This window comes from Sprattus sprattus (genome assembly GCF_963457725.1).
Source record: "Sprattus sprattus genome assembly, chromosome: 12".
NCBI lineage: Eukaryota > Metazoa > Chordata > Actinopteri > Clupeiformes > Clupeidae > Sprattus > Sprattus sprattus.
Window position 1 is genome coordinate 9,950,853 of NC_137910.1, and position 21,881 is coordinate 9,972,733.

A 21,881-nucleotide genomic window follows, 5' to 3' on the forward strand; every position below is an offset into this window, starting at 1 on the left:
CACACACACCTAAATGACTTACACAACCAACATAAATGAGGACTAACACACACACATACAGAGTAATTCTCTTAGGCCCAGTCTGCTAGGCAAACCCAATCAGCTGATGCCAGCCAAGTCAAATGGAGCTGAGGCTGAATCCAAGCTGCCGGTGGAAACGTCTGTGCAAAGGAAAACCAGTGACAAGAACCACACATGGACGCACGCATGGACGCACGCACACACGCACGCACGCCCGCACACACGCACGCATGCACGCACGCAGCCGCACACATTCACACACACAGGGAGAGGGAGAGAAGTGGGTGTTAAACGATCAGCTTTGTGGTTTTCACATCTGGTGGGAGGGTCGTTGTGTGTGATTGTGTGTGATTGTGTGTGATTGTGTGTGACTGTGTGTGATTGTGTGTGATTATGTTTGTATACGAGGAGAGGGAGGATCATCTCAGAAGTACACTCTAGGTCCTCTCCAGTCTAACCCAGGCCAAACACTACAGAGTCCATTCAGAGAGGTTAAGGGGGAGGAAACAGACAGTTCTCTATGGGTGTAATACTAGTGTACTCGTTCTCTATTATTATCATGCACCATGCTGCCACTGGGAGAGATCCAGTAAAACATCCCGTTCATACTGAGAGGGAGACGCAAGCTTCATGTTTGTCACTGACAGCAAAAACAGCTTTCATAGTTTTCAGCTCCCAGAATAATTCAGTCCAGTCCTGCTACTGATGACACATCCTCCTCTCTATAGGTATCTCCTTCTTTGAATCTCTTCCCTTCTTTCTGCCTGTTTCTCTTCTTCTCTGTTTCTATTTCCCTCTTTCATCCCTTTTTCCTCCTCTGCACAATCACAGATCACCTCTAACTCTCCCCACACCACAGATCCAGAGCCCATTAATCACCCTGCCTCTCCTCAGAGCCTCAGCCACGACGAGGCCGCAGGAAACGTGTGGGATAACTCAAGAGCCCGTTTATCTTCTGCGTGCGCTCACACACTCACACACTCCAAGACGCCCCAGATACTCATCACACACATCTGACTGCTCAGAGCAGTCACAGGGCCACTGGTGAGATAAGACACCGAAGAGAAAGAGTCCGATAAGTCAGGAGACAGGAGAATCGTACACGGGCGATTAAAGCACCAAGGGAAATAACAAACCTGGACATTGGGGAGAATAGAACAAAGAACATCGAACATTTCCCAGGATAGGCTACTTTGCATTGTCAAATTAAAGAAATATGGCCACATGATGCATATTGTATTGTATAGATATTACTCGCCCCTATAATATTTACCTTTTAATGCTTGATTTGGCCCTCTAGCTGAACTGGCCCTGGAAGATGCTGCACTACGCTATAATCTGTTTAGGGAGATTTTGGGCGTGAGTGAGTGAGTGACCCAGTGCCCAGGGCACAGAGGGTAATCCCAGTGGGCTAATCCTATTGGCATACACCAGGTGCCAGATTGTGCTGTCTGTGAACAGGGCGGCGGCTCCGTCTGCGGACGCCAAAGCCACGGGTCGGCCCGGGCTCAGATTAGGCCAGAGACAACAAGCCAACAAGTCAAGCAACGCCCCCTCTCTGTCTCCCCCTGCTGGTGGCCCATCGGTCTTTCAATAATACACGCACAGTCACCCTCACCCTCACACACACACACACACACACAGCACACACTAGACTTTGGGCTATAGAGGCATCAGGAGTGGGCACTAAACACACACACACACACACACACACACACACACACACACACACACACACACACACACACACACACACACATGCACAAACTCACTCAAACTCACAGCACACACTAGGGGCTATAGAGGCATCCGTAGTGGGCACTAAAGCGCTATCATTTTCAGATCAATATGACAACAGCACTATTTCCGCACCGCAATATCAATACAGACCGTGGGAACAGTCAGAATAAAAATAACAAAGAAATAAATAAATAAAGAAGCTGAAGTAGGTCTTGATGATTCATACTAACAGCTGGCCAACACTGGGCAGTCCAGTCCTGTTCACTTGAGCGGACCCCTAACACTACAAGGGTGAGTGTGTGTGTGTGTGTGTGTGTGTGTGTGTGTGTGTGTGTGTGTGTGTGTGTGTGTGTGTGTGTGTGTGTGTGTGTGTGTGTGTGTGTGTGTGTGTGTGGTTCTCTGTGTAGTGTGATATCATGTGATTGGGCAAGCTGCTGGGTAGGGGTACAAGGTTTGTCAGGAAGCACTGACCTGAATATGAAATGCTTTATAAATAGACTCAACGCTCCTCACATACACACAACCACCTTCACACACACACACACAAACACACAAACAAACACACACACACACACACACACACAGTCACACTCTCCACCCCCCGTTCCTGCGCTAGGATCAGTCAGAATTTATTTCGGTCTTTTCCTCCTGCACAGCGTGTCATGCGCTTGTGTTTCCTATCAAAATAAACCTCCCAGAAACTCCCAGTCACACTACCTCTCCTGACACATGGGCAAGGAGTCCACACTGCACAGCATTACAAGACACATAGGCAAGGACTCCACACTGCACAGCACTACAAGACACATAGGCAAGGAGTCCACACTGCACAGCACTACAAGACACATAGGCAAGGAGTCCACACTGCACAGCACTACAAGACACATAGGCAAGGACTCCATACTGCACAGCACTACAAGACACATAGGCAAGGACTCCACACTGCACAGCACTACAAGACACATAGGCAAGGAGTCCACACTGCCCAGCACTACAAGTCACATGGGCAAGGAGTCCACACTGCCCAGCACTACACAGCACAGGAAACAGCCTCCTCAGAAGCTTCAGTCCAACACAGAGATTTCAACCACCGCACTCCACTGTTTCCAACCAGAGAAGCACATGAAGTGATGCCTGTGTAGTTATTTACCTGACAGGGCTTAAGATTCTGTCATATCCCAGCAGGCCGTTGGTGCGTGGAGAGCAGGGACAGCTCGTCAGGCATGTGGGATAGAGAGCTCGTCAGGCATGTGGGATACGGTGCGAGTGGGACAGGGCTCTGTTCCTCCCAGTGCCAGTGAGAATGGTAGGGGGGTACCTGTTTTTTTTTTCCCTCAGTCAGCACCGCAAGAGCTAGAACTGCAGTCATATGATGCGCAGACAATCGAGCCAGGCCCCCTTTTTCCCCTCCCCTCAGTTGCTCTCCCCACACACACACACACACACACACACACACACACACACACACACACACACACACACACACACACACACACACACACACACACACACACACACACACACACACACACACATAACTCCTCACCCATTCTGGACAGCATTCCACTGAGCACCCCAGCAATTTTTTCAAAGTCACCCAAACAAAAGAGGCTAAGCCTCCGGTGCTGTTTTCAGCCAGGGAGCAGAGCAGGATCCTCTGCCCTGCCACACACCTCTCTCCCCAGGGACCGCTGACCACTGCTTCACCCTCCAGCCCTACGTTAGGCAAGCTCTATTTTTAAGTGGAGCTGAGACGACTATCCCAACAACAACCACCCCCCCCCCACCACCACCCGAAGTTCAAATATCAACGAGACAGAAGGTAGTTGTTTACTAGTCAGTCAATAACGGCAGAAGATTTGCCTCTTGTGTAAATAATTCAGGCGAGTAAATCATTAATCTCATTGACGAGCCCGTCCGCATCTGTTGCACAGATGTGTTCTGGGAGTTGGCTTCAAAACCGAAGACTTATATACAACTTATCCGTCTCTTTTCACTGACACACAAACACATCTCAAGACCTTTAAACATAACGCAGACATGCACACAGAGTGACACACACTCACCCAGCTCTAAAGAGAGGAAGCACACAGAGAGAGTAACCGGAGCCCTCGGGCTCTCGTCTAGTTGATGTCTGCACCTCAGCAGTCGCAGCTCTTAAATTATGGGGGGCGTTTGTTAGGAGAAGCAACTGTTATGGGGCCGTCTTGCCTGCTTTCCCCCCTTTGACAGAGGATGAGAACACAGCAGTGCTATATCTGCTCCCAGTCCGGGGCAGGGGGGCTATTAGGGGGTGAAGATGAGGTGGAGAGGTGAACGCAGCGGGTGGGGGGGGGTGAACATGAGCTGTCAGTTGCGTCAATGGCATGACATGGGACGGGGAGACAGAGTGGAGGGTGTTTTGATGGGGTGAGGTGGGGGTGTTGGCAGTGCGAGGGGGTTGTTTAGGGGGAAGCTCTCCCGCTGAGTGGCCGAGAGGACGCCAGAGAGTCAGCTGGGACAGACAGGTCCCTAGGTAACACTGTAAACAAACACCCAGGCCTGGCAGGAGAGCCCATTCTCACTCTCTCTCCTCAAGCGCATGCCTCTGGCCTCGTGTCTCTGGCCTCCTGCACCATGACACAGCAGCGCTCCATCGCACGGCCGTCCCTCTGTCCCTCTCTGTCCGTCTCTCCCTCTTTTCACTCCTAGATTTGTATTGATCTTCATGTTGTCTTGAGATCCCGGCCCCTGTTTCAACCCTCCACTCTCTTTCTTTCATGGTACATCTATCTTTCCCCTCTTTCATCTGTCTTTCCCCTCTTTCGCCTCTAGGGGGGTGGGGGCTTGATGTTCAAACTATCCCCTCCCCCCCCCCCCAGCTCTCTCTCATGGTTACCATCCCCTCCTGACACTCTGACTGTACACGGTCAATCTGTGTTCATACAGTATGCACCCTCAACAGAGAAGATATTCAGCCTGTGTCTGTACAGTATGCACCTTCAACAGAGCAGACATTCACTCTGTGTCCGTACAGTATGCACCCTCAACAGAGCAGATATTCACTCTGTGTCCGTACAGTATGCACCCTCAACAGAGAAGATATTCAGCCTGTGTCTGTACAGTATGCACCCTCAACAGAGCAGACATTCAGCCTGTGTCCGTACAGTATGCAGCCTCAACAGAGCAGACATTCAGCCTGTGTCTGTACAGTATGCACCCTCAACAGAGCAGATATTTCAGACATGAACAGCTTTGGCCACAGGTCACACAAACAGCGGCAGGGAGGAAAGGTCACAGGGACAAGCAAGATTAGCGGCGTGGGAACGGCAGGCACCGAGGCTGATAGTGGTACACATAACAGAGCTATAAACAAAACAAAAAAGCCCAGAAGATTCGGCCAACTCATGACATTTCCCACACACAGCACCAACACATGACCCCCCCCCCCATCCCCCCCCACCCCCATCCTCACGCATTACTGAGGCTGCATCCAATCACCCCTCATGACCACTGCTGTGCGATGACTACAAAACCCATCATGCCTGACCTCTTCCCTGCATCTGACCAACGCCACCCCAAGCCAACCCCCAGCCCACCCCCAGTAATTGCTGGGTAGCTGGCTCAGTGATGGATGGCTGACTGCTAATGGTTGGAAACTATGCTTCCCCAGCATCCTCCCCCTCCCCAAAGACTTAGGGTACACACACAACGGCAAGAACAGAGAGTTTCATCACTACAGTAAGAGTGGTGCGAGATCCCATCTGACCAGGCTCTCACACTTCCACCGATACGAGACCCATCTTTATCATCATCATAAGCCAACTATGCGTATTTAAGACTGCTGATGGAAAGACTGACAATACTGCTGAATACACTGAAAGATCTGTTCTTTATCCTGTAGTCTGCTCTATAGAGTACAGATCAGACAGGGCTGTTTAATACTGCTCCTTCCACTGTCGTTTCACCATCCTCCCCCATCAAGCGCCTTCTCCCACGGTCTTCATCCTATAGATTCTCTCTCCCCCTCCTCCATTTTTCTTCACCCCCCCCTCCTCCCCCTCCTCCTCCTCCTCCTCTTCCTCCTCTGCTCTGCATCTCTCCCTCTCCCACGGCCTGCTTGCTTGCTGGCAGGCGCTCGCTCGCTCGCTCTCTCTCTCCTCCTGACGTCAGTCCTCCTCCAGCTCTGTTGCTAACCCCTCTGTCGCTACGCTACAAGGAGCTGAATCTGCACAGCGACAGAAGTGAAGATCTCTCCATCTCTCTCCCCTTTCTCTCCCCGTCTCTCGGCGCTCCTCCATCTCTCTCCCCTCTCTCTCGGTGCTCCTTTTCTCTTTGCAGTACATCTCTCCCTCTCTCTCCATCTCCCTCTCTGTCTCTGTCTCTGTCGCCTCTCTGTCTCTGTCGCCTCTCTGACTCCTGCGCTCCTGTCAGCTGTTTTTCTGCGCGGTGGCTGCCGTGGCTGCCGTGGTTACCTGGCTGCGTGCGACTCCGATGCAGCTCCCCATCCCGTATTCCATGTCCTCCTCAGGAGACGTGAGTGCGGTGCTACACGGCTGGCAGAGGTACTCTCTGCAGAACTGCATCGCCCAGGCTACACAGGCAGCGGCATGGCATCTCGGCGCCGCGGGCCACAGCGAGTGTGAGAAAGCAACTGAGAGAGAGTGAGTGTGAGTGCGAGTGTGCCTGTGTCTGCGCACTAGTCCGTGGATGTGTGCACGTGTGTGTGTGTGTGTGTGTGTGTGTGTGTGTGTGTGTGTGTGTGTGTGTGTGAGTGAGAGAGAGAGAGATTGTGTGGCCAAGTGACTAACAAGTCCAGTCCACTGCAGTGCCTAGGGTAAGCCACTGACACAAATGCTATAGTTCTTTGTTATATAAGGTTAGGATTCCAGAAATAGCCAAATTAGAGATATGAAATAAATGTGACCCGAGTGGTCCGCCTGCCTCTCCTGCATGCCTCTGCTGTCATCATATCGCTTTGATCAGCTGTGCGGCGCGCATGGCACAGCTCCACGGCAACCAGAGGAGGAAAATTAACCCTTTGTTATTACTGATTCACACATGCTGGAGAGACGGAGCGAGAGAAAGGGAAAGAGGGAGTGAGAGAAAGGGAGGGAGAGAGAGAGAGAGAGAGAAAGATGATAGGAAAGAGAGAGGAATGAGTAATCTACAGAAGAGAGCATCTGTGTTTTTGAACACGCCACCGCCACAGGCTCCAGAGACGCTGATGATGCCACATTTCTGAGGGGGGAATTCACTCAACCAAAAGGGGGCAGAAACAGACTATTCAGAGCATAAAAACATGGAAAAGGACAAAATAAAAATCTTACAATCTATCTCGAAAATCATGGGGAATGAACTAATTCAATTTTCATTGTATTTTTATTAAAGGAAAAATATTCATGCCATTATCGTTAAGCCATTGTAAGCCGCTCTCTATTGGATCCACACCTCTAGATTACTGTGATTAAAGGACAGGATGAAGAGGATGGCACTAATCAGGCAGGGTTTTATGGAAGAACCTTTTCAGAATGTATGTGTGATTAGAACAAAAGCTTGGTTTTAGATGTGTAATTAGAACAAAAGCTTGGTTTTCATTCACAACTGCTTGACTGAGTTTGAACTTACTGGCATTCATTCAAGCTCTGTCCTGCTCTGTGTCATGACTTGGGAGATTTAACCACACGATTGGGAAGATCAAGCAGAGTGAAGCGGATAAGGGAAGGTGTGTGGAATGGAAGACCAAAGGGGTAAATCCATTAACAGACCAATTACCTCCTCGCCTATTTATTGGCTAGGAATACTAACTTACATTGCAATAACAACTTGAAAACAATTATTTCTACCTCTACCAGGGGCGTAGCCACATGGTGGCCGGGGGGGCCACGGCCACCGTTGGTCAGAGAATGGCCACCCTGCCGGCCCCCCCAACCTCACAGCACGGCAAAAAATAAATAAATACAAAAAACCCTCCTGAACAGAAACGGTATAAAGCTGAAATAAATGCATTAGTATTTTGTCGTCTTATATTGTCATTTGTCACTTACGCTACAAGCCCAATATTTGCAGCATGTGTGAGAGTTTTAAAATAGTAGTTTTTGACAATCAAGTGCCACCCCAAATAAAATACTGGCCAGAGCTGGCCCCCCAAGAAATAATGTCCTGGCTACGCCCCTGACCTCTACATCATTATAACATTACACCACTACACAATTCACAAAAATATCTAACAAAATATTGCCATAAGAGGCCAGTTGTTATCCTGGCATATATAAACTACTTTCAGTAATTATTCCCACATGTGCATATACTTTCATGGATGATAAAGGACAAAAACAAGGAGGGGATTCACTTACCAAATACAAAACCATCTTCTTGACTATGAGCAAAACAGAAGAACATGACTCTTCTTACCCCAAACTGTGTGAGGTGGGTAAGTGGCATCTACACTGCTTACACTCAAGTCAGTCAACATTGCACTAACCTTACTGCAACTCTATGCCTTGTAGTTGGCAGTGTTGCTGATGTTGCCGTGTCGCCTCTTCTGACCTCTGAGGGACACCATACATGGGAACCCAAAACGGTCCAGTGTTGCCAGAGAGCTCGGAGCGGGTACTGCAGCAGGATCTGAGAGGCGCTCCAGCAAGATGCCCGGCTGACTCTCAGCGCATCAGATGTCACCAGGATCAGAGTCAGGGGGCAGTTAATCAGGGGGGCAGTTAATCCCAGCTTTGGCAACCTGTGGGCATATGGGCTGTCACACCTCTTTCTCATCAGCACCTGTCTCTCCCTGAGGCTGGCACTGAAGGGGGCACTGTGGACAACCACACACACTCCCAGTTACAATCAATGAATTCAAGAATCTTATCCATGCACTCAGTGGCGGTTCTGCATGGAATTACGCCCCGGGCGATATCCCCTCCGAGCGCCCCCCACCCGAAAAAAAAATCTTACTTTTTCCAATTATAACAATATAAGTGAAAGAAAAAATGAAATGTATCAATTGCACAAATCCTTCAATAGAACATTTGAATAACACACTTAAGATAATTATTGCACACATAATTTACATTAATGTTAGCTAACCAGCCATCTGCAAGTTATGTTGTGCAAGTGCAACGCTTGCTAGTCTAGTGGTGTCAAAAGGAAATCTATGGTATAACCAGCTAGCTATCGACCTGTTAATTATTAAGATTATACTAGTACTCTGTATGCTTTTCAATTGCACAACTCTTTCAATAGAGCATTTAAATAACACACTTTAGATAATCAATGCACACATCATGTGCATTAATGTTAGCTAACACCAGCTCTTTGCAAGTTATGTTGTGCAAGCACTCAACATGCATTATAGTTAGTTGAGTTTGCTAATAGTGGCTAATGGGATTTCGCTAACGCTTGCTAGTCTAGTGGTGTCAAAAGGAAATCTGTGGTCTAACCAGCTAGCTATCGACCTGCTAATTATTAAGATTATACTAGTACTCTGTATTAGGGATGCACCGAATCCAGATTTTTAGGGTTCTGCCGAATACCGAATCCACTGGTTAAGATTCTGCCGAATCCGAATCCGAATACCGAATCCTACATTAATGAAGTAAACAACGTCAACATCAGTGTATTTTTCGTTTTATTTAATTTTCACTGGGAAAAAATAGGCAACTTTCTGCAAAGTAAAGTGTTTTTCTTAAAAAAAAAAAAAAATATATGTTTGTAGACTTAACTGAAATGAATGTTATTGAACATTAATCAATACATGGATAAAAGAATTTCTGTTAGGGAACCTGTTATCTATCTGCCGAGCAAATGTCAGGCTCATACAAAAACGTTAACGTGAATTAATTGATGCTAATACCTAGAGCGGTGTCTATGGGATTTCCCATATACGTTAGCATTAAGCTAACGTATTTTCTATCACAGTAAAACATGCAATACTATGTGATCGATTTTAGAAACGAATGTTAGGTGATGAGATTAAAAAAATGTATTCTGCATGTCTGCTCAGTTTAACAGTGCTACCCAAGCAAAGGTTTGAAAAGAACTTCAAGTTTCAGACTTTCTGTTAGGGAAACAGTTTTCTATCTGCTGAGCAAATGACAGGCTCATATACGTGAATTAAACTTTGCTCCACCTATTGTTCTGGCGGTGAATTGCTTGGCAACACACGCAACCTTCAGGGAGCATAAATTGCTGAGTAAACCAAGCGCCAGCCTCTAATAGATTCGGGTTCGGTTGAAAAAAATGCCAAGGTTCGGCAGAACCCGAACCCCTCAAAAAAGACCAATATTCGGCCGAATCCGAATCCGAATACTGGATTCGGTGCATCCCTACTCTGTATGCTGTTACATTATGTAGTTGTGGCTAGCGGGATTTCGCTATAACTTTAGCCTAGTGTCAGATGAATGAACATGTTCATACCCTATGGTCAAATCAGCTAGCTAACGCTAGCTAGCAAACAACTCAGTTGGTGCTCAACATTAGCTGGTTGCCTTACAGTAATAGAGTATTGGTTAAGCTACACTTGATAAAATAAAACACATTTTTACCTTGTCCACTCGAGCATCCTTCAATAGCTTTATCGATAATGTAATAGACTACTCTGTTAAAGATGTATTACATTTCCCTCGGGATGAATAAAGTATCTATCTGACTATCTATCTATCTATCTATACTCTGCTCACTATTACCTTCACCAGTTGGATAAATTCATGCAGTTAGTGGTCTCCTTCCACCAATTAACCTTGCCCTTGGTGACCACATAATCGTTCTGTATTACCTATTTTTATAAGCCATTTCACACAATTCAGAAAAACAAAAAGTATAGGGTAATTATAATGTTTATTGGGAGACCCAGAGCTGAACTGCCCGCCGCCCCCTCCCTCTTTCTCTCTTTCCCCCTTTCACCCAGGATTGCGCTGCACCTTCTTAGCGAGCAGGTGGGCCTGCAGCTGCAGGGGGCGCCAATTTGCCAATTCCTCACGCAGTGATATGATATATATAGAAATAGAAAAGCGCTTCGCGGCCCAGATTATTATTACTATTTTTTTAAGTGCTCGTGCCGCCCCTCACGTGTCATGAAAAAGTGCCGCCCCGGGCGGCTGCCCGGGTCGCCCGTGCCTAAAACCGCCACTGCATGCACTCTATTCACTGGCCATCAGATAGGTAACTTTCCTTATTCCTAAGGGTGTCTGCAAAAATCAGCAAATCCCATTTCACAATTTAGGAGTGCTTTCATAACTTTTGACGTTAATTAGACCTCGGTGTAGTACCGGAGTTGGGCACGGCAACTGGTATAGATATAAATGTAGATTATTCATGACAAATGAATGTACCATAGATATCACAATGGTCTTATTGCCAGCAGGTGGCTGACTAGTAGCATACATGACCAAAATCAGAGGAGATTTTAGTTTTAGTGACACTACTTCCAGATGAGGATAGGGGGCAGTAAAGCTCAGATATCATGTAAACACATTTAAGCCTGTCAAATTATCTTCCATCATATAGATCATCACAGTGGCCGGAGAATGCCTGCAGATTTAGCAGTCATCACTACTTTGATTATATTGATTTAAAAAAAAAAAAAAAACCCTGTGAATTTCTTCAGTTATGCAATAGACCAACGTTCTAGCAATGGATTCAGTGCTTACACACTTCAAGATACAGCAGGCACATTACTGCCCTATTGTGGTCAGGCATGGTAAATGAAAACAAAGACCCACCATCTGGGGGTAGCAGAGAAGTAGGGCCGAACATACGCACATATAAAAAGCCACTCCCAAATCATTGCATAAATGTTTATTGAAGGGCATTTCTACTACAATGACATCCCCATCTTTCTTCTTCATGTTCAGTAGTTACAACAGCAACCAACTACTCACACACCTGAACAAGTCCCAAAGTAGAAAACAATTTACATTTATATACAAAGCACTAAAATTACATAAATAGAGTATACAGATAATGTAAATGAACTCAACAAATAACAGTAAAAACAGAAACATGAAACAAAAGGCGAGCTCCAGATCCCAGGAGCGCCCTTAGTCGTCCTGAGGGGGGAGGGCAGTGGCGGGAATTAAGGCCTCTTTGATTTCAAAAACTCTGATGAGCTCCTGAAAGACACGTTGAGCAAATGAATTAGGCCTAGGTGTCGTTATGAGTGGAGACATTTGTTTTCCATTTAGCTGGTTCATTGTTTGTGCTTTATACAAACATATGTTCTTGGACGCGTGATAAAACAAATCACAAGTCAAATGGGCTTTATTAAAAAAAAAGGTCTGGCAGTCAATGTCTCTCCTGCTCTATGTGAATGTACACACACACACACACACACACTTTTAACCGTGAATATGGAGCCACAATTTGATAAAGAACATGTGCAATGCATTCTGGGTAAGAGGTGGTGCTTTACCTTCCAGTCAGCTGGGCAGATGGAGACGATGCACTGCTGTCTGTTGGTGGCGCCTCCTGGTTCCACTTCTCCATCCTCCACAGGGGCTGTGGACCGACCACACACACACACACACACACACACACACACACACACACACACACACACACACACACACACACACACACACACACACACACACACACACACACACACACACACACAGTTCAACAAGTTTTCAACAGGCCAACACACAGTCACTGTTACAAACACTATGAAAATACAAGGTTCAAGGGAAACATTTTTCTAAGATATAATACTGCAGCATTGAAGCAGTTAGACAGCATTAGATCAGGCTGTTCTTACCGACACAAGGAAGCTTGTCATCGTCCAAGTAAACCCGAGCCAAGCCATCCTACGCAACAGAAGTAGAGGAAGCTTGTTACAATATTTCTCATTTCAGTTCATCTCTCACATGAACACAGGCATGTTTAGCCAAACGGACACTGAAGACAACAGTCTGTGGGCTCAAGGACCATTAGAACGAAGAAAAAGAAAAACAAGAAAACTCACTCTGACCAAAAAGGAGGTGTGGAATATGTTCTCAACTGTCCGTGCAAAAGATTTGGGGTCTATGACAAACTCGTAGTAGGATATGGGAGATTCCGCTGTGGACAGATGAAGGGTACCGTGATGATGGCAGTGTATCTGCATACCGCAAATTAGTCAAGTTCCTTCTTATATCATCAGCGTTATTTTTCAGCCCATTAGTACTTACGATCATCAGCAAAATAGCTCTGCAGGCATCCCAGAATTCTTTCCACCTCTTTCTCAGTGGCTTCCTGGTGTGATTCCGCCATTTTCTTCAGCTGTTACGAGAACAAAGGTAAACCTGCTAACCTTCTGGGCATTTTGAAACACAGGATCACAGTTCAGACCAGCCAGGCTGCTTTCCAAAGTGCTCCAGAATAATGGCCGTGGATTGAGAATGTGGTACGTTAGTATTTGGACATGTACGCGGGGCTGCCTTACAGCTCTGACCAGGAGACCTGTTCATTCTCATGCAGGTGAGAACGACCGCACAGAATTCCACATTGTTGTGCAAAGGGGGAACCAAATGACCTTCCGTGCTCAAAACATAATTTTTTTTGCCTTCATGCCTATGCATGAGCCAGTAACTCATAAGCTAATTCAAATGTAATGTATTCCCACTTTGTAAAAGAGTTAAATCCTTAACACCATTATGAAACTAACAAGCTTGTCTAATAATGAACTGACTAAACTACAAAGCTTGTCTGTAGGATTGGGAGAGCTTTAGCAAAGAGCAGGTAGGTTTAGAAAAATTTAAATACACGGCTGATGGCACTACAGCAAAACTAAAAGACAAGGTTCTGAGGGGACGGCTCCCGGCAGCACGTACCTGAGTAGGCATGACCCTCTTGGCCTCCATGTTAGGCACCCTCCTCTGCCTCTCCACTCGCTGCCGGGGCTCAGGAGGCTCCGCCTCAAACGAGCCCAGCCTGAGGAACAACAGACCCAGTTAAAACAACAGACCCAGTTAAAACAACAGACCCAGTTAAAACAACACACAGTTAAAACAACACACAGTAAAAACAACAGACCCAGTTAAAACAACAGACCCAGTTAAAACAACACACAGTAAAAACAACACACAGTTAAAACAACACACAGTTAAAACAACACACAGTAAAAACAACACACAGTAAAAACAACAGACACAGTAAAAACAACAGACACAGTTAAAACAACTGGCACAGTTAAAACAACAGGAACAGTTAAAACAACAGGCACAGTTAAAACGACAGACACAGTAAAAAAAAAATACAGTTAAAACAACACGCAGTTAAAACTAGTGTTGCACCGTTGCCATTTTTTGGCTCCGATACCGATACCGATACCTGGCTGTGCAGTATCGGCCGATACCATACCGATACCACTCTGTTTGAAATTTGAAAAATATTATTATTATTATTTTTTTTTTCAATGGTTTGGTCCCATGTATAATACTATTGTAACAGTAAGAAAGTCAAATTACATTTCTTGACAGTTTCAGCACTTCAGACATAACTGAGGACTAGTCCTCTATAATTGATGGTTTACCTTACTGAGTTTGGTCAGTTTTTTTTTTTTTTTCCTGTATTGTTTCTTTGTGTGTTTGTTTTGTTTGGGGACCAAACCATTGATTAAAAAAAAAAAAAAAAAAAAAAAAAAAAAAAAGTATCTTCACTATTTGTTGGTACTCGCCGATACCGATACCACCATTTTAGTGCTGTATCGGGGCCCTATCCGATACTGGTATATCGGTGCAACACTAGTTAAAACAACAGGCACAGTTAAAACAACAGACCCAGTAAAAACAACAGGCACAGTTAAAACAACAGGCACAGTTAAAACAACAGACCCAGTTAAAACAACAGACCCAGTTAAAACAACAGACACAGTTGAAACAACAGACACGGTTAAAACAACAGACACTGTTAAAACAACAGACACAGTTAAAACCACCAGTCCATACTTACAACTGGTCAACAGTGGAGTTATCAAAGCTAGACAACAACCTAAACATGCTAACCAGGCTGTTTGATTAACCACCAATTTCAGCATTGGTCTTTAGCCATCTGTGTTGACATGACAGGAACTCACATGAAGTGGAATAGGGGGGCAACTCTGAAGCTGGATGACACCTTCTTGTTCAGTCTGAGCCAAGCATCCGGAGGCAGATAGCCCGTGGTCCTGCCATCCTCATCATCCTCCCCCTCTAGACGGTTTATGCCCATAAAGGAGAGCTGTTGGGGGACAAACAGACAGTTCATTCAAGACAACTACCAGTATTTCCAGAGGACAGTTTAATGACTACTATTTACATTTACATTAAGTAATTTAGCAGACGCTTTTATCCAAAGCCACGTACAAAGGAGAGAACAATCAAGCTACGAGCAATAGAGACCTAGAGTAACAATAAATTCTATTTTACACAAGAAATTAAAAGTGCAGGAATGATACTACTGTAAGTGCAAGTTAAGACTAGTAAAGTAAGAGGGGATCACATTAGAGGAAGGATAAGGAGAGGTAGAAAAAGGAAGAGGAAGGGAGAGGAAGTGCAAGTTAGAAAAGGAGGTGCTCTCTGAAGAGGTGGGTCTTCAACAGTTTTTTAAAGGTAGAACTATTCACCAACAGAGTGAGTAGGCAGCATGCCATGACTCTGGAACGGCCCCACATAAGCCAGACTGGAAAAGCCCCACATGAGAGCCAGTCTGGAAAAGCCCCACATGAGAGCCAGTCTGGCATCCACCACTGCTCCTGAGGCTACCTCCAGTCTGGTTCTCCAAACTCATTGAGTTCCGACTCACCAAGTGCTCAGCGTAAGCTGTGAGATCGAAGGCCGAGCCGTCGGCGTGCAGCTGGCTGGCTTTCTCCTTGCCGAGGTCCGTGGCCAGCACCAGCAGATGGGCGTCCAGTGCCGCCTCTCTTGCTTGTCGTACTGAGGGAAGAACAAACCATCTTCATCATCATGGTTAGAGTGAGAGAGTCTGGAAGACATTAATGTGACGCAGGCTATGACTCTTGTCTGCCCATCATTTAAGTGTGTGATAAATCTTAAAGGTTTAACATTTAACCTGTGAGAGACCCGATCACAGAAATAGTGTTGAAGCATGTGTACAAGTGTTCAAGACATCTGGATACAACATGTGCCATGCCAAAGGGAAGCGCATAAGACGCAGAAAGATGGAACCCAACCGTTGACAAAGAGTCTGTTGGCCTCCTCCAGAACATCAGTCAGCTTGTTGTTGGCAGGGCTCAGCATATCCTCACGGTTCTCTGCGCAGTAGAAAACCAAACACAGTTCAGGTGAGCGACATAATAACATTGAAGGACAAACCATCTTAAAAAATGTTTCAATGGTTGTGTCCACAGTTTTAAACATTACTCACGCTGAACAGAGTTGATTAGGTCTCGGTACCGGCTCCGCAGCTCTCTCCGCCGGGCCGGGTCATCGTCCTCCTCCTGGAACGTGGACGGACCAGCCCCACCCTCGTCCTCATCGCCCATCTCCACTGCTCGCGCTGCCTTGCTGCGTCCATTGGTCTGGGAGGCGGCCTCTTGCTGCTCCCCTCTTGCAGACCTTCGCCTGGGCTCTGACATACTTTGATTCTGCGTGTGTGTGCTTGTGGTCTTTTCACTCCCTCTGTCCTTTCTCAGCTTCAGTGACTATAAAGAGTCCAGCTGTGTACGAGAAATAGATTTAGGGTTATTATATTATATATTACCTTTATATTCGAGCCTGTAAGACTGATTAATGGACAAACTCATATCTAAACTCTCCCATATACAAAGGTATGAAAGCTATGTCATCGGGTCATGTGTAGGTTCATTCTGAACACGTCTCTTACTTTAAGTGATACATGAGCTAGGTAGAGGCAAGGTGCAAATAATCTGTAGCTTTGTGTATGCAGAGTCCAATCCAGAAGACCAACGTGCTTGTCTATATACGAATACAAACGGGTTCGAAAGCTGGCCTGGCTGTGTGACACAAATGTTTGTAGTCTGTAGCTAGCTTTTTCGCAGAGCTTTCCTGACTGTCCCGTTAGCACGGGTAACTGTGGATACCTGTAACATGAAAGTGACAGATGCTAAATTGTTGATAAACTGGCTAATAGTGTCACCTTTTATCCCCCGGGTCTTGCAGGTATTTAGCTAGCCAGCTAGCTCCATAAAAAGTGAAAGGCTAGCTCCACTGGTTTCAATTGATAAGTTACCTTATTGTTGTTCGAGGTAAACATTGCTTAAACTGCACATAACATGCTAAATACAATGCTGACATCACCGCACAATCAAACTAACCTGGTCAATTTGCCGGTTATGTTCGTCACTGAAAAGACTTTTCAAAGCATAGCTTTATATCACATTAAAAAACAGACACTCACAATCTAACAACTAACGTTACGGTGTTCACTTCTTCCTGGTTCCTTTACATGGCGGGAAGCTGAATATTCTTGCTCTTTAATTTTCTGGGTTCTATGTTGTATCTTTGTGCATTGACTGCCACCTACCGTTTAAAATGTAAGGTTACAGCAAAGATAATCTGTAAAGTTTTGTATTTTACTGGCTACACTACAGCAATAATAATAATAACAGTGAAGTGACAAGGAAACTATTTTGCTGTGATTTGCTGATCGGCAATGGTCGTCACTTTTACATAACATTATAAGCATTAACATTGTAATAGTAACATTACAAACTACAGTATATTCATGTCCTGAATCTGAATACATCTAAATTAAACAAACATGCCCAGGCATAGGTGGAGATCAAGATCCATGATGGTACACTTACCACTGTTTATATTTATATATTTGAATCTAGTCTGTTGCCTAGTTCATTTCACAGCTGGTTATACAACCTCATGAACATTCTTCTGACATGCATGTTTAGTTTGCTAACTGCAAAATCTATCTCAAAATAATAAAAAAGACTTTGCTCACGTTAAGAAGTGGACATCGTATCATGGCTTCAAAAGATCAAGGGTCCCTCGCAGGCAGCATACCGTGTGGGTGCACGCCCACCCAATACCCCTCCCATTTGAGAAAAATCCCTGGGTTTCCGGAAATTAACAAACTCGTGATGTCAGGAGGGTAACAGGGGAAACATCTAGCTAGCATTCGTTTTTTGGACAATGTTAAACAACTTGGAAACGATTTCTGTTCGCTGCCATGTGAAATACGAACGAGAATGGATATATCAAAACTGACAAAGTACGGACACTCTTGCGTGTGTGGACTGTCCCATCTCTTCTCATGGAAGTCATGTCAAGCTAAAGGACTCAGGAATTCGGATTTGCAGCGTCTGCTAGCTTTATAGCTATAACGCTTCTCCTGTCCCAGTTAATATGACGCGACTTGCTCTTGATCAAGTGACAGATTTTGGAGATTTTACCAGAGGTAAAGATTTAAATGAGTTTTTAAAGCAGACTTTTTTAAACAATCCTTCAAAAAATGGTTGGTCGGACGTTAGAATCAGTCCTGATGGACGCCACATCCATGTTATTCTTCGTAAACCGAAGTGTGGTCTAATGACATTTGACAAATTTCAGAGACCACATTTAATACAATGTCAGAAGTATCTTGATTTAGTATTAACCAAAACGGCACCAATCGTGGACGTCGTTTATCTGGACAACAACAAAGACAGTGGTGATGCAGTACTCATTGTGGTATTCGAAAACGGCAAGGCGGAATTCTGGAAATTTTCGGAACGGAAATCAGGTTGGCATTTGCTACAAGCTGTGGACCTATGCAATTGCCCCCGAGCCCGAGTGGTATCAGTCTGTGTCAGTCTAAATTTCATTGTGTGGTGTGAGGAGAGGCCTCCGTCGGAAAGCTCATCTTCCGTCAATCCAAACCGCAATAACTTCAGGTACTGCATCTGCAAAAGAACCTTTGAAGTGGACGAAGGGGGTATCAACCTAGGAGGGGTCAAAATCGCACTTCACAACAATCCCCGTTACATGGTAATCAGCTCAGGCGAGAATGTTTACCTGTTTTCGGATGATGCCAAGGATAAATCTCTGGGGACTGTCTCTAAATTTTTCCTGACGTGGTCACCTCAGAATGACTTGTTTAGAGTCAGCTCCACATTTGAGGGTGTTCTGCATCAGAGGGCCTCTCCTGCTAACAGGGAGTCTGATTTCAAGAGCCTCGTCACAGACTGCATAGGAGCTCTTTCAGCCATCAGCCCACCAGCCATATATGGATTTGCGTCGATGGGAAGCGGCGGTCTCCTGTTCCTCCTCAGCACAGGGTGGGTTTGTGAGGTGCAGAAGGATGGAGTTCTGCGGCACGTATACAAACTGCCCGACAACTGCCTTGTGAGTTGTGGAACGCACAACAGCCTGAGTGTTTATCAAGACATCTTAGCGCTGACTGTGGGCCGAACGCTGTACTTGATTGACACTACATGTGGCCGGGAGCTGGAAAAGATCCCCCTGAAAAGGGAGAGCCTCTTGTTTGTGAACCGCCTTGAGAATGACACCCCACACTTGCTCTCTGACACAGGCCTGTTTGTGGTGATGCGCAGGGAGGCAGACCTGAAAAACAAACAGTCCCCCGGCCGCGTCGAGATGGTCAGCTCAAGTGCGGTTCTCGTAGAGGCCGTCTTTGAAGAGGCCTGTAAATACTACCAACAGAGGAGCCTTGGAAGCACACAGCTGACCGCGGAGAAGCTCAAGAAAGGGGGGATGTTTCAGGCTCCTCTGTCCCTGGCAGCCATCCTCAGAGACTACCTCAGCGGTCTGAAGCCCACTGACATAGCAAAGGGCAATGGTGGCAGTGAGAAACTGCTGTGCTCCCTAGATAGCGAGCTGAAGAGTTTGGTTGCACTGGAGAGTATTAAAGCGACTCTGGTGACGGCCTCGGAGAAGGACCTGGAGGGCCTGGGCGAGGCTCTGGTCCAGCAGGAAGTCAGCAGGCTTCTCAGCTCCGAGGTGGACCGGGAACACCTGCTCTACCTGAACTTCGTCTTCCAGACCTTCCCCAGTGAAGCCTGGCGCGCACTGCAGGCTGTCCTCCATCTGCGGTGTAACGGAGAGGGCTCAATGTCCACCAAAGCCCCCGCCGAGGTTTGGAAGACGGTCCTCGCACCCATTCAGTCCGTGTCCAACTTCCACCACCACAACGGCCAGCAGAAGCAAGCCCCCGCTAACGTGGCTTTGCCCGTGTTCGAACTGCTCTGCCACTCGGTGTTCCGGTTCCAGCCCAGCTGGCTGCCCAGGTTTCTGGAGCTGGCTCAGCAGCAGGCCGGCTCCTCGTCCTCGTCATCCACCTGGAGCTACGGGGTAAAGGAGTCGCCGGAGAGCCTGCCCCTCTACAAGCGGGCCCTGACGGTGCTCCCGGACGGGGGCCGGCACCAGGACCTGGAGGTGGAGATGCTGCTCTGCAGCCAGCGGCCCAACGCCGTGATGCAAGCGCTGCGCATCCTCATGGAGCAGGAGCAGTGGGAGCGGGTGACCCGCGTGGCGGAGCGGTTCTGCCGGCAGAGCCCGCTACTCAACAAGGAGATCTTCACCACGCTGCTCTGCGAGGTGTCCCACCACCGCAGCCTGGACCAGTACCTGGACCTGCTGTGGGCGCTCTGCCCCGAGGACGTCACGGTCACCAGCATCCTCAACATCGTGCTGAAGAACCTCCCCTCCTGCCCCAAAGCCCAGGGGCCCGCCGGGCCCTTCCCCTTCCCCAGCCAGGGGCCCGCCAGGCCCTTCCCCTTCCCCAGCCAGGGGCCCCCCGGGCCCTTCCCCTTCCCCACCCAGGGCAGCCAGCTCACCATCGGGCTCCTGAAGCCTCTGCTCAACAAGGTGCTGCTGCGGGAGACCAAGCCCAGCCAGAGATACGCTGACATCCTCCAGTCCCCCACCTTTCCTCCCCCGACCCCCCCGCGACAGACCAAAGGGCTCCCCAGGGCAGCGACCGAGCCCGCCCTGGACTGCCACGACCCCAAGCCGAGGACTTCCTCCGGGGCTGGAGTGGTGGCACCCCTCAATCCAGTCTAACTGTGCTTTTGTTTTTTTCTCCCCCTCATCAGGCTAACTGACCAATCCCCCCTCTCTCTCTCTCTCTCTCACTGACTTTGGTCACGAGACCAATTACGCAGAGTTCATTTGTGTATGGGGTGACATTCTCAGTGAAGAGAAGGGTAGGAGACTGATCTGAGAAGGCTAAAGTGATGTTTAGACTTTTGCTTTGTGATTGAATTTGAATTTGAGCATTGATATGATGATCAAAGCAGGTGAAGGCTGCTCTTTTGAAAACATGCAGATTATATAAGGAACTAATCCAGGAATTCTAGGAACTTTGTTCTGGAACTATGCAGCCTTTTGGTCGCATGGGAGTAACCTAATGTGACCTTGCTTAAAAGTCCAACCAAAGGTTATCCTTCTGCTGTTCTTTCTTTTTATTTATTTGTTTTGATTCCATGATTGTATGCCTATGACTGTTAGTTCATTAACATGCCTTATAGATTTTCATCTTCATATCTTGGTTTGTTCTAAAGGCTCATGGCGTTGTACTGAGTAGGAGATGGAGAGGCAGATGCATGGCCTATTGTTTACGGCGGTGATGGTAACCATGCAACCATTGTTTATGGCGGTGATGGTAGCCATGCAACGGTCTGAATAGTAGATAACCAGGCCTATAGAATAACAGAACTCAACGTCTGTAAATCTTGTTTGATGTACATAGACATACATAAACCTTTCAGCACAACCGTGGACCCGTCTTTTCAAAGATTGTGTATGCTGTGATATATAAGATGATGATGACATCTTTTGACTGATAAATATGCTTTTGTTCAGGACGCTGCATGTCATGTAAATGAAACGATACCAATAAGAAATGCATTGAGTTGCCTTGACTAACAGTAGCATCAGATCCAATATGAAATGCATTGAGTTGCCTTGACTAGCAGTAGCATCGGATAGAGTAGGTTTGTCTGTTTCTCACTGAAAACCTGTGTGACCTCTCACTGGTTTCATTCCTGACATTAGTGAAAACCTCACTAAAGGCTTTTTTGTTTTTATTTATATGATAACAGAGCTAGGCCTAAATGTTTAGGGCTACATGTTGACAACATAAACAGACATGACTGCTTGCTGCTGTTTGAGCAAGTTTTAAAAAACAACCACAAAAACAAAATAAAATTCATATATATTCTCTGAAAAGGGACAATCTCCATTAACCGAAAA

General features: G+C 46.6%; 3 protein-coding genes across 3 annotated transcripts in view; 1 reads left to right on the forward strand and 2 right to left on the reverse strand.

Annotated features, from left to right (window-relative positions):
* Window positions 1-3,976, reverse strand: part of LOC308373179 (uncharacterized protein) — a gene marked incomplete at its 3' end in the record, with an annotated part of 22,055 nt that extends 18,079 nt beyond the window's left edge. The window contains exon 1 of the mRNA XM_080848594.1: window positions 3,828-3,976. The remainder of the gene's footprint in view (window positions 1-3,827) is intronic.
* Window positions 3,977-11,638: 7,662 nt separating this feature from the next.
* Window positions 11,639-16,291, reverse strand: nsmce4a (NSE4 homolog A, SMC5-SMC6 complex component; the record flags this gene model as incomplete). The annotated part of the gene is made up of 10 exons (XM_080848298.1): window positions 11,639-11,849; window positions 12,149-12,234; window positions 12,494-12,542; window positions 12,701-12,795; window positions 12,906-12,996; window positions 13,548-13,647; window positions 14,792-14,934; window positions 15,499-15,629; window positions 15,887-15,967; window positions 16,081-16,291. The coding sequence occupies 10 exons, from the start codon at window positions 16,289-16,291 to the stop codon at window positions 11,778-11,780; spliced, it is 1,059 nt and encodes a 352-aa protein (XP_080704424.1). The 3' UTR covers window positions 11,639-11,777.
* Window positions 16,292-18,035: 1,744 nt separating this feature from the next.
* On the forward strand, window positions 18,036-20,690 carry hps6 (HPS6 biogenesis of lysosomal organelles complex 2 subunit 3; the record flags this gene model as incomplete). The annotated part of the gene is made up of 1 exon (XM_080848511.1): window positions 18,036-20,690. One exon carries the CDS (start codon window positions 18,036-18,038, stop codon window positions 20,688-20,690), a length of 2,655 nt encoding a protein of 884 aa, XP_080704637.1.
* Window positions 20,691-21,881: the final 1,191 nt, after the last annotated feature.